The 25,068-nt window shown below is 45.0% G+C and overlaps 1 protein-coding gene across 1 annotated transcript; it reads left to right on the forward strand.

Moving 5' to 3' along the window:
- Nucleotides 1-16,272: 16,272 nt before the first annotated feature.
- LOC117442354 (deoxyribonuclease-1-like) lies at nt 16,273-24,817 on the forward strand. Its single transcript, XM_034078351.2, has 9 exons — nt 16,273-16,582; nt 18,426-18,570; nt 18,960-19,048; nt 22,146-22,232; nt 22,468-22,571; nt 22,901-23,013; nt 23,245-23,399; nt 23,964-24,057; nt 24,641-24,817. The coding sequence occupies exons 2-9, from the start codon at nt 18,433-18,435 to the stop codon at nt 24,686-24,688; spliced, it is 828 nt and encodes a 275-aa protein (XP_033934242.1). The 5' UTR covers nt 16,273-16,582; nt 18,426-18,432; the 3' UTR covers nt 24,689-24,817.
- Nucleotides 24,818-25,068: the final 251 nt, after the last annotated feature.

Here is a 25,068-nt window from a genome sequence, read left to right on the forward strand (position 1 = left end):
CTTTCATCAGACGGGAAGCGAAAGAACGAGCAAGACCCATTGCTGGTATGATAACAGCCTGGTACTAAGCACACAGGCATCTTGTTAAACTTATCTTATCTATCTCTTATATTTAGTGGAGGAAAACAATGGTGACATCACTTACGCGACTCTAGGATTTGTAGTCTTTCTAGTGGCGTTTTTTTCATAATCTTATATTTCAACAGTTTTACAACAAACTGTAACTTTTTTTGACATGGAAATACTTTATTAAGATTGACAAACATCATATGTGTAATTCGTGGCACAATTCAAATGGGATCGAAAGATAAGTTTTCTCTCTCCATTGACTTCAATACATAATTTTTAACTCTCCCTTGGTGACTCGGAAAGTGGGGACTCGAGAGTGACTTGGTGACTTGACGACAACACTGGCTCCGCCCACAACTTGGTATTCATTGACCATTTAAATCTCTTCTGGACCTGTAGGAGTTGGAGGGGTCTGAAACCCACCTCGACTCCACGTGTCGTTTGGTGAGCTGGGTCAGAGTTATGAAGGAAGGAATTCAGAGCACCAGAATAAGGGTTAAGACAATAATCTGTTTTAATGATAAACAACAATACAATACACCTTTAAAGGGACGCCCCTGCTCTCTTCCCAGTGCTGGGAGACCTTACTCATCTTGACAGCACCGGACAAAGCACACCACAGGGCTTCATAGTTAGAAAGGGAGGAGCTGTGTTGGATGCTCCTCCCAGAGGGATCATCCATTGGACCAGACAAACACGATGGCCTGTCGCAGCCAATCAGCGCACGCCAGCCGAGATGATCCGGAAACAGTCTCTTACGTGGGGCAAGACAAACACATCTGGTGTCCGTTGTCAGTTCTGGACACACACACATTCTGCAGAGACTTCCCTCCCCCATCAATACACACACAGTTTCACATACTTTTGGTATCTTAAAGATATGTCCAAGATATAGTTGTTTATAATTGACTAAATACAAGTAATACATGTAAATTACCTTAAAGAGCTTACGAAATGAAGGACAATACTGTTCTTATTACGATAATATATATACTATTATTAATGGGAAATCATGTCATTCATGACAATATGCCCGCAGTATTTATAAATCGTGGTTTATTACAACTTTCCATGCTCACTTCCGATGTTACACGACCGCTCCGAACAAAACAGCTTTCGCCGGTTAGTGACGTCACGCACGTCACGAGTAGAACACCTGTTGAATAATACACTACCTCTGTGGCTGATGTCGGACTCTGGAGACAGAATCGAGTGACAGACAAGACTCATTTGGCGGAGATCCGATGCGGCAACAGAACACAGACTGGTATACATTTGACTTTAATTCATAGAGATTCTCAATAAATAGTAAATCAATAATAATACATCGTAATGTAGCAGGCAAACTTGGCTCAGGCAACAGAACAGAGACTGGTATATACATTTGACTAAAATTCAGAGATTCTCAAAAAATAGTAAATAAATAATAATGACTCTGCTGAAATAACCAGTTTAGATACATGTAGCTGGTCAGGCTGTTGTAAATTGACCAGCCAGTAGATATTAGGCTGAAATGGTTGGCTGGAGAGGGGTTTTGGACACTTGGGACAGATGGGGTTTATCCATCTATCACCAGCTTATGTTTAATAATAGTATTAAATATACCCTGCTGGGAGCTTACCAGGATTCCAGGTGACCAGCATTAAATACTGGTATGATTATTTAAACAAGAGAACATAAATATATTACAAAGATTCATTGTGTCATGTATTCTGGTATCTACAAAATAAAGACATTGTAGTGTTCATAATAGTATTTTAATTGAATAAATAGCTAGTTAATATAATAAAATACACAGTAACAATACAATAATTATACAAATAACAACCAACCTGCAAATCAACCTACACATCAAAATAAATATATTATCTAAAACCGGTGCATTTGATTTAAAATAAAAGTAATACATAGAATTCAATATTTAAATGGTAACACAAACCGTAACACTATGTATGATAAGAACAAGGCAACAAAGAAAGTGTTTTTGTTTTTCCTTGTTCATGTCCATAATGTTTCCCGTTGTGTAGCGTCCAGCCTTTCCCAATCTGACCTGCACTTCTGTCTGTTGAAGCCACTTCTTGAAGCAAACTGAAAAGAAATGTACAGATATAAGTACAATGTAAAAAGAAAACTTAATATTTACGTTAACATTTGGGCTGCTGTGGTTGCCAGAACCGTTAAAGTATAATACATTACAAATTACAGTTGGTTGGCATAGAGTCTAGACGTTACAGTCAACAATTGCTTATGGTGAATTACAATGGCAAAAACAAATAGAGCTAGTGTACACGGTGCAGCTGTATTATCTGGGAAATAGAAGAATCGGATCAGGATTCGGTATAGGCAGACAATCAATATCAAATGAATCGGATCATTATTAGCATCTGATCACCTTTGTCGACTTGCAGCCTAAATACAAAGATAACTCCACTCCTCTCCTACCACTCTTACCTCTAATGAGCATTGGTAGAACTAGTGTCCGAGTCATAGGGTCCAGAGGCCTGTACTACGAAGCCGGTTCAACCTAACCTGGATATGTTTGAGTTAGCCGGTTGGCCTAATCCAAAACATACGCGCTCTCCCTAAACGGTCCTACGACGTGGGTTATCAAGTGGATCGCTCAAGCCAGCCGTGTCCTATCTAGTTAGGTGCGCGTTCACATGAAAGGGGTGGTATCTGGAGCATTCGACCAATCACAGACATGGAGAAGCGTACCGACAGCGCAGCGTCATACTTCCTGAATGAAAAGTGAACTTTAATATTAGACATATGAAGAAGTTAAACTTTAAACATCCATGACTTAAACACTTTATCCAGGATCAAAGCCTCAGAGCTGCACCTGCAAGGTGAACACAGCTGGAGCAGAACACGTGTTTGAATGCGTACATTAACAGGTTTATGATATCACTGCCCCGTCTAAGACACGATCTGACTTCAATTACATTTGTCTCGAGTGTTTCGTCAACTTAATGTGTTGCTTAAAATAATACTTCTGCATCCAGTCTGTGACGCTGTGAGTGCTGCACGGCCAGATACGGCTCAGCTGACTCAGATCAGGAGATATATGATACATTATGAAGTGATATGCCGCGGACTGTACTTAATGTTACTCTGATCCGGTTACTGATGTTGTGGCAGATATTTAAGTAAGCTTTCTTAACGCTAATGTTATAATAGTCAGATTGCTCTGAAGATGGAGGTGATATTCTATTAATGTTCACACTGTCGGTGATTTTTGCCGGCCGTCTTTCCTGCAACGACAGCTTTTCTGTGTTTCCTTTCTCCTGTAATATGACTTGATCGCTTTAAACTCCGCACACTGAGCTCTGATTGGTCAGCAGGCGGTGCTTTCACTGAGTTGAGCTCTTAGCCTGCAACCTAACCTGCTCCGGGGCAGTTTAGCCGTTCAGCATAAGTTACCATGGAGATCTAGCCGCTAAAAAGAAAACCAGCTTCGTAGGACCGGAAAGCCGGAGTTTTCCCTGAAGTTAGCCGCAAAGAGAACATCCTGCTTCGTAGTACAGGCCTCAGGACTGACTGAAGACATGTGGAACAGAGGACAGGCATGGTTCCATGTACAGGAAACTGGAACTTTGAACAGGTGTTTTCATCTTTTCTGCCTGAAGATTCACAAGTTCTTGATCAGGTGTTTGATGTGGGCTGGCATGATCCTTTCTGCAGCGATAAATAAAGAAAACAAAGATTTTTTTTTTAATAATGGTAATGATGGTAACAACAATAATATTAGTATAATTATGTATATAGCACTTACACAATTGCAAAGTGATTCTCACAACAAAAATAAAGAACAAAACAATATCAACAATAAAAAAACAAATTATTACAGGAATGTTGAGACAAATAAATGTTTTTTCAGTCTTTACAATGCACTGTCAGCACACGGAGCAGCAACCATCCGGCTCGGCCTCTTGCTGCATATCATCTCCTCCCTCTCTCTCTCTGGTGTTAGGTTCCAGTAGATCTCTACTATCCAATAAAACAGAAATTCCCCAAAAAAATCATATTAAAAAAGTTAAAAACAATGACTGGCTGTTGGCATTGAAATGGATTAGAATCTCACCTTTTTCCTGGATGTCAGGAAGGCCATGGAGTCGTTCCCTTCAAGTCCGCAACCAGTCATAGGAGTTCAAATGCAAAGCCTGAATGATGACAAGAGCGAGAGACATACATTTTACAATTATATTTGTAATTCATACCAGAGCAGTGTGTACAGGCCCTGTACGACATGCAGAGAACAGATCAAATCCCCTGACAGACTCACACACTTTGGTGATGTCCTCATCTGATAATGTTTCATTTTTTAGCAGCAAAGTAACATGTATGTCAGACCCAACTCATTTACAGTATGTTTTGCATCTCCTCAACAATGGTCTGTATAGTTGAGTAGAAAAAAACTGTCCCTACAATTTCAGGTAGATTAACACACATTTGTAAGAAAAGTTTACAATGAAGCACAAAATCCCTCTTTGTGTTAAGCGAGCTGCCACAGAAAGTGCAGCTTAACATGCTAACCTTTGGTGAGCTACAGTAAAGCTAACTTCATGCTCAACACAAAACCTTTAACGTGCATTACATTGACGATTTTAAACACAACTTAACTTTCTCTACTTGTAAGATAACGTTTAGTTAACTTACCCTTAAATAACTACATCACGTTTTTCAGTGGAAACACAAACTGCAGAAAACGTTAGCTGCTAACTGTTGTTAGCTAAGACAGCTAGCTCTTAAGGGAAGTAACATAGCCTCATGGCAAACGTAAGGTTGAGTTAACGTAACGTTGTAAGAAAGCAAAACGAACCTTGGAGAAAGCGTTTACTCTCTCTCCTTAGCGGGCATTGTTGATTGTTCGAAACACGATCTCTTGATGTGCTACCCCACACATCGTCGGTTACATCGACCCCGGGTTACCTGGTCTAGCAAACGTCCGCCTCGTACGACGCACTTGTTTTGTCCATATACGCAACATTTGATCATTTTTTTGGCCACAAAAACATCCCATAACCAGATGTTGAGACGGCCCCACATCCCCATACAACATATCGCTTGCCAATTATTCTTGGCGTCTTATTGCTGTGCATCCTTTGTCGTAATATTTGGCCCTTCAATGCATTCAAACGGGACTGAGCTCAGCTGTGTTCCACTCATGACGTCACCGCCGGACATGGCCGAAGTTGATGTTTCCGGCGCAACGAACGATTGTTACTAACTGACAACTTTTGTATGCTGTTATAATCGTGATTTATTAAAAATAGATCAATAATAAAAAAATCATATGGCACATTCCACAATACAAATGCAACCTCTATCATATACTAAGCCCACTAACAGGTGCTAAAAGCATTTCGTAAGCTCTTTAATATCAATAATAACGAGGAAAACATTACCTCTGCTCTCAAGAAGTGAAATAGTATAACTTTACATAACCATATGTAGAGAACGCACACTCATTCCCCTTAACATGTGTAACGCACACTCATTTCCCTTAGCATGTGTAACGCACACTCATTCCCCTTAGCATGTGTAACACACACTAATTTCCCTTAACATGTGTAACGCACACTCATTTCCCTTAACATGTGTAACGCACACTCATTTCCCTTAACATGTGTAACGCACACTCATTTTATCCTGCAGCATCCCAGAGGTCTGAGCTGTTGTCCAAATGAGGTGATCCCCTCTTTCCCCTCTTCACTTTTCCTAATAGGGACGTTTTCATTTCTTGTTACACAGACTGCCATTATTGATACAAAGTAATTAAACACACACATATATTAGACATGTATTGTTCCAGATAATTGACATGCTGTGTTTAAATAACAATGTCTCCTTCTCCCACATCTCTAGTGAGCCTTGCAGGAAATGAATCATTAACTAACACGACTTTAACTGCATTATATCTGAGGAAGATCTCGCTTGGAGTTCCCCTGTTGATTGCAAAGACCATTGATGATTAACAAAGACACTTATGGGCCTCTCCTGATATCTGGAAACTGCAACAAGACAATATTTTACCTCAGACCGGGATGGAATTCACCCCAGTCCACATGGCACCCGTGCCCTAGCTGCAAATGGTGAATGGACTATTTATACGCCTCAAAGCGCTTTACATACTACATGTCATTCACCCATTCACGCCCATTCATACAGAGCAGTGTACCTTACTCTAGGAACTAACATACCCTAGGGACCAGATGGTACAGTGGTTGGACATTTACTACCGGCCGCGGTCTGCCTAGTGCCAGGGTAGTTGTGTCCATATAACCGACCGCAATGCATAGCGGGAAGTCGGTTATATAGACATCAACAAAATAAGTGTTTAATGGTGATTTAAACTAGTTTATGCGGGGAAAAGAGTGCTCAAAATCGAATTAAACAGGCCATTTCATCCACACCTCACGACTCCCATTAAAAGTGATTGAAATGTACAGGAATCTGTCCATTTCAATCACATTTGACAACGCATGCAGGGTGACTTTCTTACCCACGAATTAGTGTCTTAAAGCCGGGTAAGATTACTTTAAATGCATGGTGCACATGGCTGTATTACCCATGAATTAGTGTGTGAAAGCTGGGTAAGTTTGCTGTGAATTTAAGGGAGATATGGCCCTTTCAAACAGGGAGATGTACAGGCCTTTATTACCCACGAATTAGTGTCTTAAAGCTGGGTAAGATTACTTTAAATACAGTGTGCACATGGCTGTATTACCCAGCAAGTAGTGTGTGAAAGATGGGTAAGTTTGCTGTGAATTTAAGGGAGATATGGCCCTTTCAAACACACCTCACGACTCCCATCAAAAGTGATTGAAATGTACAGGACTCTGTCCATTTCAATCACATTTGACGACCTGTGTAGAGTGGCTTTCTTACCCATTAGGTACACCGACAAAGGCACCTATTCGGGGCCGCTCCAAGACCCCCAAAACACGGACTGAGGAGCTCCAGGATCCCTCCCATGTACCTCCAGAACCTCGAGCACCTTGGGTCCCCGGGCCCCCGAACTTAAGCACTCCCCCACGGACTAAACCAAGATGATCACACCCTCAAGAATCTCGTGCCCCTGGGAATCTTAAAGGGGGGTGTATTTTGCGGTGCTTAATCGTCCGCCCATCGGCACCCATAGTTGGCCTTCTTCACAACAGCAGCACCCAACCTCCATGGAGGATTTTTCTCGTGCCCCTGGCAACACTTAAAGGGGGTCTACTTTGCGGTGCTTTACCGTCCGCCCATCGGCACCCATAGTCGGCCTTATTCACAGCAGCAGCACCCAACCTCCATGGAGGATTTTTCTCGTGCCCCTGGCAACACTTAAAGGGGGTCTACTTTGCGGTGCTCTATCGTCCGCCCATCGGCACCCATAGTCGGCCTTCTTCACAGCAGCAGCACCCAACCTCCATGGAGGATTTTTCTCGTGCCCCTGGCAACACTTAAAGGGGGTCTACTTTGCGGTGCTCTATCGTCCGCCCATCGGCACCCATAGTCGGCCTTATTCACAGCAGCACCACCCAACCTCCAGTGGAGGATTTTTCTCGTGCCCCTGGCAACACTTAAAGGGGGTCTACTTTGCGGTGCTTTACCGTCCGCCCATCGGCACCCATAGTCGGCCTTATTCACAGCACCACCTGCCCTGCTGGAGGTTCACACTTTAACTTTTTTTACCCTCTTCTACCTTACAAATCATCCCACACTTGAGCACTCCTCACTCGGACTAAACACCTCCATGCTACCACCAGAACCAGAATATCGTGCCCCTGGGGATCTTAAAGGAAAAAAAACCCAAAGTGGGCTTTAAAAACAGAACACTTAGTAATTTTAACAAACTTTATTTACAGTAATATTGACAGTAATAAATATATTCAAACAGGATATAACGTATTTACAAGGGGACTGATTACAACAACACACTGCATATTTACAAGTTGATCACTGGCAACAGTGGGTGAAGTTGGGGCAGAGTATGGCACCCTCTCTTCACCCATGTCTGAGGGGCTGTGTTCGGCCAGTGACTGGTCCCTCTTCGGGACATGTCTTGGTAGGGAGTCTTGGTAGGGAGCCGGGCTGTGCTCCTCTCCAGAGCTGTCACTGTCGATGTCAATACCCGCAAAAGTGTCTTCATTTCCCGCTGCTGCTGCTGTCGATGCCGCCGCCGCTGCTTGCAGTGACTCTGTGAAGAGCAACCGAATGTCCGCAGCCTCCTTCAAAGAAGGATTATTCGCGTAAAATTTGTCCGCAGTTGCAGTGTTGTGACACATGAAATCACTCACTCTTTGGCGGTTGCCTTTGTCTTGAAACCTCTTCGCATTATCGGCGTGGACTGTGCGGAGGTCGGTGAAGTTAATGGGACCGTGGAGCCCCACATCAGCCCATGCCAACCTCAGGGAGTAGGCAAGCTTCCTGAACGGGTTCTTCCCCTCTGTGTATAGAAAGTAACGGCTCTGGGTGCAGGTCAGCGTACCCTTAATTTCCAGCCACCTCTTCATCCATCCAAATTCTTCTACGGTGAGGTACAGCTCCGTCTTGTGGTTGCTTACCTGTTATGACAGAGTTAGAGAGTGTCAATACAATGTCAATCATGCATATAACTGCCAGAATAAATGCATTGATTAATAGCACTCACATGAACCAGGTAGCCGAAGGCAGTGCCAGTTGTATCCGCCTTTCGGACCTCGGCGTTGGTCATGTTGGAGTAGACCCCCGGACGGTGGCCGTAAATGCAGCTCCAATGAAGAGTCATATACCCATAGAGCAGGGTCCGGGTTGCGGTAGTCGGATTGCTGGCCATCACATCCAGGAGCTGAGGGATGCGAGTGGTGGTCGAAGTCAAGCATGTCATTAGGTCGTTGTGGCTGGGCAGACCTTCCATCTTGTCACGCTTCACTTGCATCTGGTGGATAAGTACTTTTCTCTTCAGGGACTTCAGGATGGCAACTACTTCCCGTTTGATTAAAATCATGTCGGTTTGGCTGAGCCTGCTCCCCTTGCACGGTGTGTCGGCCATGTACTTGAGAAAGTGTGATATATTCTTGATGTAGAAGTCGGAGGTCGTGACCTGAAGGCTTGACTTCATCAGGCTCCGGGACCACCCGCGTATCCTCTTGAGATCCCTCAAAAAGAGCCAGTCAGACAGGCGATTGAAACCGTGTGCCATGAAACTGAGGAACGACTTCACTCTGCTTAGTTTGGAGACTGTGTTTTCCTGGAGCCTCACTGGTGGGTCGATACCTGCATAATGCTCCCGGTATCCTTGCAGATAATCCTCTGTGAAATATAAACAGTACTTTAATGACAACACAGGGTGTGTTACAGAAACTGCATGTGTCACATAGCCAACACACTTACCCATAATCCGTGGGAATGTGATGTCCCGCATTATATTTCCCCGGCCCCTGCCCCGGAACCAGGGGGAATTTATGGGAGGGGAGGTTGACGAGGCCTCGGTATGCATGGATGCAGGCTCTGAGGAGCTGGATGAATGGGTGTGAGAGCCAGTGGGGGACTTGCTGCAGGCGGGAATGGGAGACGTGCTGCAGGCGGGAATAGGAGACTTGCTGCAGGAGGGACCTTTCGACTTGGACAGCCTCGTTGGTGTCGACTCTGTTCGGGGTCGTTTCTTCAGAATGACCCGCTCTCGTTCCTCCCCATCGAACGCGGGCATGTCCCCGGCCCGCTGATCCATCCTCTGTCGCTTGTGCTTTATCCTCTGCTGCAACTTGCAGCGCAGGGATTTCACCTCAGCAGCATATATGTCCCGCTGAGCCCTCACTGCGTTTGCCTCCAGCCTCCATTCTTTGCAGTCCGGGTTGTCACATTCATTCACCGGGGACAAGGGTGGAGGTTGTGACAGTATATCGTCATCTGCCACCGTGTCAACAGCCCAAGCGGTAATCATTTCTATGGTGGGGTTTGTCATTCGGAGTTCATAAAGCTCCTTCTTGGCCACTGTCATTTTCATTTTATTTTGAACCACATGTAGTTCCTCCCGGGCCAGCTCAACATGGTCTCTGGCGAAGTGGCGATCCAGCCTTGTGCCGCGGTACTCGCATCCCAGAATGGTACAGGGATGGAGCCTAATGTTGGTCCGTCCGTTGGCCAACAACAGCAGAATTTTTCTTTCATCCAAGTTACGCACACCATGGCGCCTCTGCAGGTGCTTGCTCAGGGCACGGTAGGAACTATTACAGATCGGACAACGGACCGCCATCCGACCTGTATTCTAGAGCATTTCGGTACCGGGAAATGTCACCACAATCGTGGGTAAAAAAGAAGGAAGCGTGAAAAGACTCACGAAAGGTGCACTCAGCTTATCTTCAAATCGGTGTTTGTTTTCATTTGCATCATGGTGCGGTGTCCCATTTAGGCACTCGTTAGGCGGGCAGAGATCCCTGTAATCTCCCCTCACGTTCCTCCAGAGTCTGGTTCTCCCAAAGGATACCCGACAGTTTCGGGTACGACAACGTGGGGATAACAGTATCCTCCGGGGAGGCATTGAACCCCTCTCACCTGCCCCCAGAGGAGGCAGGGGAGTCAGGTACCCAGAGGGCGCACGGTGGACGGCCAGGGCGAGGCCGCCACACCGCGCTGGAGTCAGGGTCCCGGTGAGGCGCAGGATGGAGCACCCGGCAGTAGCCTCCAGCAGACCCCCGCGCGGTTCCCTCGTCCCTCGGAAGAGGTGGAGAGGCGGAGGGGTGGGTATTTTCATCTGCTGGCGGGTTGCCGGGGAGAACGCCCTTAACGTTTTGTGAGAACCATGAGTGGGGGTCATACAGGCAACCATGTTAGCCGAAAATAGTGTCTCGTTATTCCGTGAAAACTGCCCTTGAATTCCTCCAGAGACCAGTTTCACAACTTAAAGTTGTGTGAGAACCATGATTGGGGGTCCTCCAGACAACCATTTTAGCCGAAAATAGTGTCTCGTTATTCCGTGACAACTCCCATTGCATTTCTCCAGAGTCGGAAAAAGTACAACTCAACTTTTGGAAGAACCAGAGAAAAGGGTGAAAATGGATATATTGTATCTGAAAATAGTGTTCCAAAAGGCGGGTAGAGTCCCCTGACAACTCCCCATACCTTTCTCCAGGGTGGGAAAAAGTTTAAGTCAACTTTTGGAAGAACCAGAGAAAAGGGTGAAAATGGATAAATTGTATCCGAAAATAGTGTTCCAAAAGGCGGGTAGAGTCCCCTGACAACTCCCCATACCTTTCTCCAGAGTCGGAAAAAGTATAAGTTAACTTTTTGGAAGAACCAGAAAAAGGGGTGAAAATGGATAAAATGTATCCCAAAATAGTGCCTCTTGAGGCGGATAGAGTCCCCTGACAACTCCCCTTGCATTCCTCCAGAGACCAGTTCAAAAACTTTAACTTTTGTGAGAACCATGATTTGGGGTCCTCCAGGCAACAATTTGATCCGATCCAAAGTGCTTATGAGGCGGATACATTCCTCCATGATTTCCCCATCATGTGAAAATAGCTCGTTTTTTTCTAAGTGCTCTCAAAAACCGGGTTTCCGATTTCGTGCAGATGGTAGCTTGGAAAAGATGAATGAATTTTTTGGACGGAGGAGGGGAGGTCTCATTTCCCCTCTCCGTTGTAAATTGCAACGGGGGAGTGCAAAAGTCTCCGGGGCTTCGTCCCGAAGCGCCGAAGACTTGACCCCCTCCCCCGTTGGCACTTCATTTTTGATTATTTTAACATATAATTGACCGTTTTCTTTACTTTTTTTTGCTTTCCACGGGTGGAGGCGCATGGCAGGCCGCATATGAGCTTCCAAATTCGGCCTGGAACGTCCGGGAATTATGGGTTAAGCTCCATATACTGACGACTCCCATTAAAAGTGATTGAAATGTACAGGAATCTGTCCATTTCAATCACATTCGACGACCCCATTAAAAATGCATGAAATGTACAGGAATCTGTCCATTTCAATCACATTTGACGACCCCATTAAAAGTGATTGAAATGTACAGGAATCTGTCCATTTCAATCACATTTGACGACGCATGCAGGGTGACTTTCTTACCCAGGAATTAGTGTCTGAAAGCTGGCTAAGATTACTTTAAATACAGTGTGCACATGGCTTTATTACCCATGAAATAGTGTGTGAAAGCTGGGTAAGTTTGATGTGAATTTAAGGAAGATATGGCCCTTTCAAACACACCTCACGACTCCCATCAAAAGTGATTGAAATGTACAGGAATCTGTCCATTTCATTCACATTTGACGACCCGAGCAGGGTGACTTTGTTACCCAGGAATAAGTGTCTGAAAGCCGGGTAAGATTACTCAGGGTATACAGGACTTTCACCCTCCCCCGTTGGCACTTAGCCGTTTTTCGAGAATCATCCATACTTCCATAACATGAGACCCCCGAACCCCGGAATTAAGCACTCCCCAACGGACTAAACCCAGATGTTCACACCCTCCAGAACTTAATGCCCCTGGTGAGTCAGAAAAGAGGTGTATTTTGTGGTTCTTTATCGTCCGCTCATCGGCACCCATAGTCGGCCTTCTTCACAGCAGCAGCACCCAACCTCCATGGAGGATTTTATCGTGCCCCTGGCAACACTTAAAGGAGGTCTACTTTGCGGTGCTTTACCGTCCGCCCATCGGCACCCATAGTCGAACTTATTCACAGCAGCAGCACCCAACCTCCAGTGGAGGATGTTATCGTGCCCCTGGCAACACTGGTAAACACTGGTAACATCTGTCTAGCCGCTGGCAGGAACTTGACATCGGAAGTTGACATCGCATTTCCATTGAGCGGACACGCGTACATGTGAAGGGCAAGTCCCACGATACCTCCGTCCATAAGGCTGACATTTGCCTTACATTCATACACACACACACGCACGCACGCACGCACGCACGCACGCACGCAAGTATCTTGCCCAAGGTTACATCGACATGTAGACTGCACGGGCTGGGATCTAACCCACAACCTCCTGGTTGAAAGACGAGAGCACTCCCTCGCAGCCACAGTCACCCCCTTGCAAATATTCTTCACGCTGTCTCCACCGCCAATTGCACATGACAAACTGCTGCTGCAGCGCACCTGAACACAACACAGGTAACTGATGGACACTCTTCTTCACCTCAACTGACACTACCCATTTTGCTCTCTTGCGCCACCCAGCGGCCAACAAATACATTTGTTCAGAGCGCTGCTTCACACAGACATCTTCCTCTATCTCCTCTTCATCTGGTTCAAAAATGTGTCCAGAGCCTCTCGTACAGAAAATCGCCTAATCGGTCGCCTGCTCATTGTGTCAATGAGTCAAATGTGAGCAAGGCACAAATATAACTGCTTGAGAGCCAGTAAGGGAGGCGCATTTAGCGCGAGAAAGTGAGGGGTTTGTGTTTCTCGAGGGACACAGAGCTCGCACCTGTGAGAAGGTATGTATGATACAATGTATCATCCAGCACGAGAAAGGGAGAGGTTCCCGTAACGTGTGTGTGTGTGTGTGTGTGTGTGTGTGTGTGTGTGTGTGTGTGTGTGTGTGTGTGTGTGTGTGTGCGTGTGTGTGTGTGTGTGTGTGTGTGTGTGTGTGTGTGTGTGTGTGTGTGTGTGTGTGTGTGTGTGTGTGTGTGTGTGTATATAGATGTTTTCCATCTGCAGGATGAACATAATACACTCATACCCATTCATTTTCTATGGCGGTCAAATCTGACCGAAAACATCAAGGGTGTTTCACTGTTGAATAAATCACTCAAAATGCAATGCAAGTGGTGGTCATCACGTGTATCTGTTCAGAGGCCTAGTGTGGAGGATCACGTCAGGTATTGAGGCAATTGGATGAAAAACACAATATTTATGATTAAAATAAAAGTCATTCGGTCACTTTTGACCCGAAAACGCAAGAGAAGGGTTAACTGATTACTCATTATTCTGATGGTCATAAAGGGGAGCCAGCTCACATAAAGCCACCTCCCTGTCCCTGTTCTCAACAACAAAAGGACACCAGCTTGCCCTCCCCTAAAAGAAATGGTGCAAACCTCATACCTGTTTCCATAAGTCCAGACTCATCTCAAGTAAGCTCATTGAGCCTGGCTGTTCTTAACACCTGGCAGGCAAGTCTCTTATAATGAATGATTGTATTATCAACCACAGCCTTAACTTTATGTTTTTAACTGAAACCTGGCTAGACGACAAACACCGTGCAGCTGTTCTCATCGAAACAGCCCCGGGTGAGAACAGAGCACACAGGAAAGGAGGTGGAGTTGTCACTTTGTTTATTAATAGTTTTCTTTGGAAGAACATTTCAATGCAATCATTTCCCTCTTTTGAATATCTGGCTGTTCAGTTCAATTTCTCTTGTTGAGCACTGGTCCTACTGTTCTACAGACCACCAAAATATTCAGCAACATTTCATGATGATTTATCAGAATTATTGTCACTCATCTGCATTGATGTTGACTCCATACTCGTAGTCGGTAAGCATTCATACTGACCACCCCATGGACAGTAGTGCTATTGAATTAGCAAATAACCTGGGAAGCTATGGACTCATCCAGCATGTGAAAGGGCCCCCTAATACATTAGCCGCGTTCACACCGGAGTACTTTTACCCGTACTTTTCCCGTTTATTTCCGTTGGTGCCTGGAATTGTGCGTTCACACAGTCTATGGTTCACACCAAAAAGAGAACTTAGTTCAGAGAACTTTTACCCCAATTTTTAGTACCAATTTCGATTGAGTGGGCGAATTGCAAACCACGCCCCGTAAAACTCAGAAAAGTTTTGTGAAGCCGCCATTGTATTTGCTGGCATTAGCATTAGCATTAGCCCCACGCACCAACGGAGAGAGACTAACTTATGGCAACACAAAATAAAACATGGGAGCGGTGGAGATGAGGAGGTGTCGGCGTTCTGGCGATTTACTCGGAAGGCTTCAGTAGAAGCTGCTGGGAGTCCCAGCCCTTCTACCGAAGCCTTCCCCAACTCCGGGGACTTCCGGCCGGGGACTCCGGGTGGCAGTATACGCCGTGAAGTGGTTTGCGGCCTGCCAGTAAACCCAAAGCAGAAGAAGAAGAAGTGACGTCAGCGGCTTCATTTGCCTAATCCTCCCTTCCTTCTTTCAGATCGATATCAGTGTTTCCCTTAAGAGGCAACCACACATAATCACAAAACGACACGTCACCAGAACACAAGCAAGTTGTTCATTCAGGCCTTCTCTTCCTCTCAAACTCTGTTGATGAACTGGTTGACATCTCTTTGATGCTCTCGCCCTTGCTACAGCGGTCTCTGGTGATGAACGCCACAGTGGTGAAGCTTCAAAAGAGGGAATGCAAATCAATCAAATCTCCATGTTTTTTGAGATTTGTAACGACTGTCTCCACACTTATGACTTCATACTACGAAAGGCTAGACGCTCCTATTTCTCAGAATGAATTACCAAAAACAGCAACAACGCTCGTGCCTTGTTTTCAACTGTTAGAGCCAGAGGTCTCTTATCTTCAGGAGGTTTACTCCTCGTCCCGAGTCAGAACTACATTCACGAGGCAGCTTTTAGTTTTTATTTAATCACAAGCTTGGAACAAACCGACTGAAACTCTGAGGTCCGCCCAACACTGGGTTCTTTTAAATCAACGTTAAAAACTTTCTTTTTAATGCAGCCTATTCCGAGATCCTTTGACCTGAACATTGCACTTTTAGTTGCAGCCAGTATTTTATCGCTTTTGTGAATTGTCTATTTTTTTTCATTGTTTGTTTTGTTTTTAATTATTATGTGTTGAATGTGAAGCACTTTGAATTGCCTCTGTGTCTTAAAATGTGCTGTACAAATAAGCTAACCTTGAACCTTATGCACAGCCAATCATATTAAGTCTGTTTAGAAGTTGTTGACCTCCTGATTGGCTGTTGCAGAGGACCATCATGGCTCTGGGTCACCTGGTGAGGTCCTGTGGGAACCTGGTGTTCATCGACCTGATCGAGCACCTTCTGAACAGAACATTAGATGTAGTTCTGAAAGCTGTTTCAGATTAAATGCATTATTGATTCAGACTCAAACACTAAGTTAAAGTCACACAGTAGGTATTGTTAACGAGCTGAGAGTCTACAACAAGCTTCATTTTGTTATTGCTAACCATGTTTACCATTTACACACAAAGATCACGAGTCATTGCTTATCAAGAAACAGGAACTCAAGCTTGAACATGAGGAACTTTCTTATCCGGTCTCACAGTTCCCACTCAGTAAATACAGAACACACATCTTCATGGTCATTTTAAAGAGGAAGCAAGAGACCCATTTCTGGTTTTGAAGAGGATTCTTCTGAGTACTTATAGTTTGTTTTTTATTGAAAAATATTGAGTGTTACCACAATGACAACTCCCTTCCAAGTAAAGACAACTAAAGGGACATTGTGGGTTACTTAGAAAGAGAGGTGGGGAGGGTATACATGTTCTGTTTTAAGGCAGCTGGCTGATTTGGGTTCTTTTGAACTTCGGTCTCTCTGAGAAACCTAACCTTTATTTTGTGAACTCTGGTCATCTCCTGGGATAAGGTAAGAATACCCTTAACTCAGAAAAGCCTTGCAGTAGTTGTTCATTTGGTTTAAAGTGAAAACACCTTAAGGTTAAAGCTGTACTTTCATTAGGACATATCTTAGTTTTTGATATTGGCTTGGTTTTCTCTGATGTTCTGTTATATGCAGGGTGTAGTGATACTTTTAGAAGTACCGGAAAGCACCTATGATTTTGAAGCTTATGTAACTACTGTCCAGAGGTGGGAGAAGTACTCAGATCTTGTACTTAAGTAAAAGTAAAAGTACCAGAGTGTATGCATACTCTGTTACAGTAAAAGTCCTGCATTAAAGGTGGGGTAGGTAAGTTTCAGAAACCGGCTCGAGATACACTTTTTGTTATATTCCATGGAATGCTCTTAACATCCCGATAGCAATGAATATCTGAAGTGCTTGACAATAAATCCATAAAACATGTCATCAGTGGAAGCCGTAGTACTGTAAAAAGCACGACCAATCATCTGAGCCGGCCCGGCTAAAGTAACTGGATGGCCTACCTGCCTGTCAGCCTTCCATCGGGGCACAAACTGATCTCGTGCCCTCATTGGTCATGTCAATGGTGTTTTGGTAGTCATGTTTTGTGGCAATTATTGTACATTTGGTTTTGCGTACAATGAGCGGGACAAATACAAATTAAATTAAATGTGTGCGTTCGTGTGTGTTGGGGGAGGGGCTCTGTAAGGAAGTGGCAGATTTCTTCCGATTGTGTATTTTCAAATTCTAGCGCACTCGAGCTGGTTCCTCCAAAATTACCCACCCCACCTTTAATGTTACTCAAGTTAATAGAAAAGTATTAGCATCAAAATATAATAAATATAAACCGTCCAGACAGAATGGGCAAAGCGTGGTCAGTCAATAAGATAAACTAATGAGTACATGTGTGTATTCTTGCAGTACCTGCTGTCCACAGCTAACAGTATGAGAACGCTCCGTCACTGAATGAACTCACTACAGCTGACCCAATTCATTATCTTTTATAGAAATTAAAGTTTCTTGCTGATGTTAAATCTGTCTGTCTTTGCGTAGAAGGTCATTGTGTCTAAATGCAACAGGTGAAATCATCAATGAAGGCACACGTTAAGAACACATGTAATCATGCAGGTACTGAAGATCAGCTGTAAATAAGACAGACTGTTGTAAGTGCTGCAGAGACATTAGAAAGACAGTAATGTTGCATCGCTTTAGAGTTCATGGGGAACTCGCCTGGAGGGAAGCGTGAATGCTGTGGTGGCGTTTTAATCCGTGTCTACATGTAACAGCCCTCTCTGTCGGGCTGTGGGTTTTGACGCATCTCTCTTTGTTTCCAAAGAAATGTAGCGGAGGTCGTTGTTGAATCAGATGAGCTCTATTCATTGGTCCAGACGGCATAGAAACAGGAAGTCACATTTCCTCGCTTCAGAGTAACACTTTACCGCCTTAAATTAATATATTTTAAACCATAGTATGACTCACAAAAATAAAGGATTAAGAGTTTAATCTTTATATTATTGTTAAGCCTAACATTCAGACCATAGTAAAGAAATGAAAATGGCTCTAACAAATACTTTCAGATGTAAAAAGCAGGTGGATAAATGTCGTGGAGGAAATGGAACAATACTAGCTTTTGAATGTAGTGGAGTAGAAATGTAAAAAGGTAAATTGTAATTCAGGACATTGCCTGAGTAAATGCTGCAACAGCGGGAAAAGACTGCGTTCAGGATCAGGCGGATCTTAGTATAACTATTGCATGATAACTGTCCATCTGTCCTACAGTCAAGATTTAGATTTATAACTCTTCAACATCGATTATAAGCATTTCTAACTATATATGCCTCTGACCTGTTAGTCCCAGGATGCGTCTGCTCTGTGCTCTGGGTCTCTTCTCGGCCCTGCTGCATGTGACCTCCTGTCTGCTGATTGGAGCCTTCAACATCCAATGTTTTGGAACCAGGAAATCCCAGAACAAAGAAGTCATGGATATCATCACACAGGTCTGAAACTGTATTGGAATTTAATATTAGTTTTTTCTTGCTGTCTTGGCAAGTAATAACTGAAAATACTGACCTAATATCTCAACATACTAATTTAGTATCATGAAAAACTAATTCAATGTTTAAAAAGTGATTTGTTTTGCCCATGTTTCTAACACTAATGACTTAAAAGTCATATTTTTTGACATATTTTGTACAGCTGTTTACCAGGAAGTAGAACTGCCTATGCATCTTAATGGGTGGAATTGTCTGCCTCTACCCAGAACAACAATTAACACCAATTGATTAATTCAACTGACCACTTTGTTTTAATAATATTATAAAGTTGACCATTAATTAAATATGACGTCACTGCTTCAATAACTTGTATCTGATTTCTTTTTTTTCAGATTGTCCTTCGCTATGACATCATTCTGATCCAGGAAGTCCGCGACAAAGATGGGACAGTGACACAAAGACTCATGGATCTTGTTAACCAGTAAGACTTATAAAGAGCAAACACAGTATTCCTACACGCAGACACGCAGACTGTGAGGGCTGCTTCCTTCATCACAATGTTATTTAATTGGAATATGGACTAATGCAATATCCAAATCTCAATAATCGCTGTATTTGGCAAGGGCAGAACAAGTGAAAATATCTGAATGAAGTATTGTGGAGCTGCAGAGAAGTCCCGGTGTCACGATTCTTATGTCATGTCACGGTTTTAGTTTTGTGTGTCTGGTAATGGGTTTCGTTTTGCTGTTCTTTTCTCCCTGTGTTTTCCTCCCTGTCGTTAGTTGCCCTGGATTGTCTGATTGTGTTCACCTGTTGCCCTTGTGTTTCTCCTCCCCTGCCCGGCTGTTTCTCGTCTCGTGATTACGCCTCCCTGTATTTAGTCTCTTCCTGTGTTCGGTGTCGGTTCATTATTTGTCATTCCTGTCTCCCTCCATGTCAGTCACCGTAAGCTTTTTGGTATTGTATCTTCCTTGTGTTTCCTTTGTGTTTTTTGCCATGTTCTTGCCATCAGCTTTTAAAATAAAGCTTGTTTTCTAGACCAACTTACCTTTTTTTGTAGTCTGCTTTTGGGTCCTACCTTTCCCAAATCGTAACAGAATGAACCGACCAGAAATGGACCCAGCAGATGATCCATTTGAGGTGGAATTAATTAATTTTACTTTTTTATTGGCTTGCTGCTATGATTGGCTTAAGGGAGCGTCCAGTGTTCTACAGAAGGAGGCCGCTCTGGCAGAGGCGCACCGGTTGGCAACAGAGAAACCATGTTTACTTTTACCTGACTGGATTATGGACTTCCTCCAGACATGTGATTCCTGGCCAGCTAGCTCCAGGCATGCTAGCCCCCTGCCTCCCAATTCCCAACCTGACACCATACGTCTCGGTGTGTTCCGTCTGGAGTCAACCCCTGCTTCTTCCCCATTTCCTGCTCCTGTCCAGGAGCCGTTCTCGGGTACTCGTCAGGCTATGTCAGCCCAAGCCCCAGAAGCCATGCTTTGGGCTCCAGTACAGGCCCCAGCAGCCATGGTTCCAGCCCCAGCTCTGGCCCCAGCAGCCATGGTTCCAGACCCACTTCTGGCCCCAGCAGCCATGGTTCCAGCCCCAGTTCTGTCCCCAGCAGCCATGGTTCAGCCTCCAGAACCGCCCCACAAAGCCATGGATTCGTGCACCAGTACCGGCCCACAAAGCCATGCTTACCTGGCTCACACAGCCATGGTTCCGGCTCCAGAACCGGCCCCAACAGCTCTGGTTCCGGCTTCAGTACCGGCCCCAGTAGCCATGGTCCTGACTCCAGTTTCGGCTCCAGTACTGGCTCTCCGGCCGACGCCAGTTCCCCGTGTCTTGTCGGCGTACCGGCCGACTCCAGCACCTCGTCTCCTGTTGGCTCTCCGGCCGACGCCAGCTCCCCGTGTCCTGTCGACGTACCGGCCAACTCCAGCACCTCGTCTCCGGACGGCGTTCCGGCCGACTCCAGCCCCCCCTTGTTCTGTCAGCGAACCGACCATCTCAAGTCTCCTCTCAAGTTCCTTCTCAAGTCCCCTGTTGTATCTCTTCTCGAGTCCCCTCTCGAGTCTCCTCTCAAGTTCCTTCTCAGGTCCCCTCTCTAGTCCCCTCTCAAGTCCCCTCTCAAGTTCCTTCTCAGGTCCCCTCTCGAGTCTCTTCTCGAGTTCCCTCTTGAGTCTCCTCTCGAGTTCCCTCTCAAGTCTCCTCTCGAGTCTCCTCTCGAGTCCCCTCTCAAGTTCCTTCTCAGGTCCCCTCTCGAGTCTCCTCTCAAGTTCCCTCTCGAGTCCCCTCTCAAGTTCCTTCTCAGATCCCCTCTCGAGTCTCCTCTCAAGTTCCCTCTCAAGTTCCCTCTGGAGTCCTCTTTCAAGTTATGTCTCGAGTTCCCTCTCAAGTCTCCTCTCGAGTTCCCTCTCGAGTCTCCTCTCGAGTTCCCTCTCGAGTCACCTCTCGAGTCCCCTCTCAAGTCCCTACCCAATGTCCTGGTCAATTAGAGGTTCCGCTGGGGGTCCTGCCAACTTCATGTCCTGTCCCGTTGGGGGTCCCACCGACTTCTCTTCTGCCGGGGGTCCTGCCAACCCTATGTCCTGTGCCGTTGGAGGTCCTGCCGACTACTCTTTTTGCTGGGGGTCCTGCCAACTCCATGTCCTGTGCTGTTGGGGGTTCCGCCAACTACTCTTCTGCCGGGGGTCCTGCCAACCCTATGTCCTGTGCCGTTGTAGATCCAGCCGACACCTGTTGCGTCGGGGGTCCTGCCAACTCCATGTCCTGTGTCGTTGGGGGTTCCGCTGAGAGTCCTGCCAACTCTGTGCCCTGACCTGTTGGGGGTCCCGCCGACACCTGTCCTGCCGGGGGTCTCGCCAACACCTGTTTCGTTGGGGGTCCAGCCGACACCAGCTCCTGCCCGTCCTTGTGCCCGGCCCCCTGAGTTCCCCAGCTGCGGTCTTCGCTCTCGAGCCCAGCCCCCAGAGTGCCGCGTTCTTCGCCCTCGAGCCCGGCCCCCTGACTTTCCCGGCCGCGGCCCTCGGGCCCGGCCCCCTGAGTCTTCCAGCCGCTGCCTTCGCCCTCATGCCCAGCCCCCTGAGTTCGCCCGCTGTGACCTTCGCCCCTATATGAACTCTGCATTGCCCCCGGGTCGTCCGCCTGAGACCCCTTATGTCATGTCACGATTTTAGTTTTGTGTGTCTGGTAATGGGTTTCGTTTTGCTGTTCTTTTCTCCCTGTCGTTAGTTTCCCTGGATTGTCTGATTGTGTTCACCTGTTGCCCTTGTGTTTCTCCTCCCCTGCCCGGCTGTTTCTCGTCTCGTGATTATGCCTCCCTGTATTTAGTCTTGTCTCTTCCTGTGTTCAGTGTTGGTTCATTGTTTGTCTCCCTCCATGTCAGTCACCGTAAGCTTTTTGGTATTGTATCTTCCTTGTGTTTCCTTTGTGTTTTATGCCATGTTTTTGCCATCACCAAATGCTGCAGCACTAATAGTGACCTTTTGTAGAAGTTTGTCAAAAGGTTCGACAGATAATGAACTCCTATTATGATTTAAGATAAACAAAAGTTATATCTGTGTGTGTGTGTGTTTCCCCAGAGTTTCTCATCAGTTCACAAACATCTCCAGTGAGCCCCTGCCCTTGGGTCCCGGCAGCCATAAGGAGAGATACCTCTTCCTCTACAAGTAAAACACAAAAGGGCAAAAACAAAACAACAGTTAAATGATCGTTTGTATGGATTGCTTTGTTAATACCTCAGATCAGTGAACAGAAAGAGATACTATGTGTTTGATAAAGAGTTTAAAAAGCATAGAAAATGCTCCAGGAGTTGTGAATATCTGACCATGAGAAAGAGTCGATGAACTCGATCCACTGTTTGGAGACGTCTTCAACATAAAGAGTTCCATCTTTCCTCTGCAGGCATAACAAGGTGACCGTGACAGACAGCTTCCAATACGATGAGGGCAAGGCAGGCGACTTCAACAGACCGCCCTTCGTCGTCCAGTTTTCCTCCACACAGACCGGTATTAGAGGAGAGACTGTTCTTTCACTGGAAATGTAGATTATCTCAACTATTCTAGAGAACTGAGCACCAGACTGTGTGAGAGGAGATCCTGAGGTCTGTCCGTCACCAACACCACTTTAAACAACTCTAGCATTCAGTCGGTTTAATATCTTCTGCCACACACTCAGTCCTCTTTTTCAAGTTTCAAGTCCTTCCTGCCAAATTTAAAGGACTTAGTTTTGTATTAGTGGGTGAATGTGATGAAGTTCATTTACTTACTTTAGTGGTATTTCTCCTGTTTTCATTGTCTCTCTTCATTCACTCCTCTCTCTCTCTCCTGGTCTCCAGCTGTGACGGACTTTGTTCTGATCCCCATTCACACCTCTCCAAGTACTGCTGTAGAAGAACTCAAGGCCCTTGTTGACGTGGTGAAGGAGGCCAAAAGAAAATGGCAAAACAATGTAAAACTCTACAACCGTAGAAACACCAAACTATTCTTTAGCCGAACTGTTAGTAAAAGTAGTAGAAAACACTATTACTATGGAAGCCCATATTTCCCCGACAGAGAGCAACGTTTAGATAGGGGGCGATTACATTTGTTGCTTTGTTTTTAGATTGCCCATTACCATGATTAACATTATTCTGATCTAGTTTTAAAATAATGAATTTGAGCTTTTCCCCTCTGCCTGCAGAACATCATGGCGCTCGGAGACTTCAACGCAGGCAGCAATTATGTCCCAATGAGCAAGCGGCCGACTATCCCCCTCTTCGACACCAATGTCTTCCACTGGCTGATCGGCGACTATGTTGATACCACAGTGTCGGGGTCGAAACAGGCTTACGACAGGTGAACACACACAGATAATCATATACAGCCGTACATGTTCACTCCCAACTCGTCCTACATTATACAATCAAACAAATAAATAAAAACAAGGATAATTGTGTTTTATTGTTGAGTAAATAAGTCAGGTTTAGAACAGAATACAACATTTGAAAGACAAAGCTATGAAACAATACAGATTTCAGTTTTCTGAGCCCCTACTCTCCCCCTAACTCACGGCAACAAAGTCCGACATTATACAATTAGAATAAAGAAGTAAAAACAAAGTGTGGCTTGATATTGAGTTAGAAAAAGGTTGATAAACGCTGTGAGAATGGGTCTGCGGAGAGCAATTCGCTGTGATCTCAACTCGTCTATCACGGACGCTCAGGGAGCTCTGTTCAAGTCTATGGGACTCCCTGATAGTTGAGTTTCGACGCTAAAGGTCCTCCCACTGCGTTTGAAAGTGACGCCAAAGGATCCTGACATAACGTCACTATAGGACGAGTTGGGAGTGAGAACGTGTTGGATAATCATATACACCCTTCACACACACCCGTAATCACGCCTCTCTTCCTCTGTCTGCAGGATTGTCGTCACCGATGACATGTACAAGGGAGTGAGCCCCTGCAGCGCTGGCATCTTTGACTTCAAGAATCAATATGCTCTTACCCTGGATGAGGTAATAACAACTTTCTAGTACCCCACTAGGTTCATTGCAGTGTCATCGTACTTACATGTCTGAAGGTCTATAAAGATCGTTTTAAGGGCCTTTGTGCACAAAGGGTCTTTTTCTGAGCACTAGCACCTTTTCTCAATTGTGTCCATTGAGGAGAGAGCCGAAACGTTGACTTTGATTAAATGTAATATTTCCCATATCTGTATTAGTTTAGCTGAAAGCTATAACATTAAGTTGAACCTACCCTTTTTTTTGTACTTAATATTATTCTTTCAACTAACCTAAAAATCTGTTCACATAACACATTTCATTAAAGTCAACGCTTCAGTTTTTCAGAGCAGACTCTGAACAAGCACGTGTTGAATGTTTTCTTTGATCTCTTTAAAGGAATATTTTGAAAGCAGCTTTCTGAAAACCCCAAGCACAAAACCCTAATAAGGGTATTTATTAGCTGTTAGCTTCCTTTAAGGCCATCTTGTGCAAAGAAACCACCTGGTTAACTGAGACATGTATGCTCAGTCGAACTATTAACAAATTGATCCACAAGGGGAAACTTTCTAAAGTGTCTCTTTGTCTGTTCTCTCAGGCGAAGGCCGTCAGTGACCATTTCCCTGTGGAGGTGGAGTTATCATGAGCACAGGAACCACTTCACAGACCTCCAGACTGAATCTGAGCTGCCATTATTCAGTTGGAGTATTTCTGCAACCCATGCAGCATTGAAAAAGAATAAAACAAATACAAAATGCCGAATTATTTCATGAAACAGGAGAGTGAAGCGTCTCATTGTAGTGTTTACAAAAGGTGATTAAATGAAATGTGATGATTGTGAGCATTCACCAAGAGATCTTTTATAGGAAATGGATATCAGTTTCTACTGAAGAGAAAGACAATGTGTATCCAGAGTAACTCGGACAAGGACTCTCAAGTTTAGTTTAATATGTAGTGGTTTACTTGAGTCAATGAACAGCATTCTCACAGAAGGGCAAGCGGCAGAGTGATAAGCATTCATGTGTA

The sequence above is a fragment of the Pseudochaenichthys georgianus genome, unplaced genomic scaffold (genome assembly GCF_902827115.2).
Source record: "Pseudochaenichthys georgianus unplaced genomic scaffold, fPseGeo1.2 scaffold_417_arrow_ctg1, whole genome shotgun sequence".
Taxonomy (NCBI): Eukaryota; Metazoa; Chordata; class Actinopteri; order Perciformes; family Channichthyidae; genus Pseudochaenichthys; species Pseudochaenichthys georgianus.

Coding starts and splice junctions, on each gene's coding strand:
- LOC117442354 (XM_034078351.2), top strand. CDS start 18,433: ATGCGTCTGCTCTGTGCTCTGGGTCTCTTCTCGGCCCTGCTGCATGTG. Junction 23,014..23,244: donor AAAGAAAATGGCAAAACAAT/GTAAAACTCTAC, acceptor CTCTGCCTGCAG/AACATCATGGCGCTCGGAGA. Junction 24,058..24,640: donor ATGCTCTTACCCTGGATGAG/GTAATAACAACT, acceptor CTGTTCTCTCAG/GCGAAGGCCGTCAGTGACCA.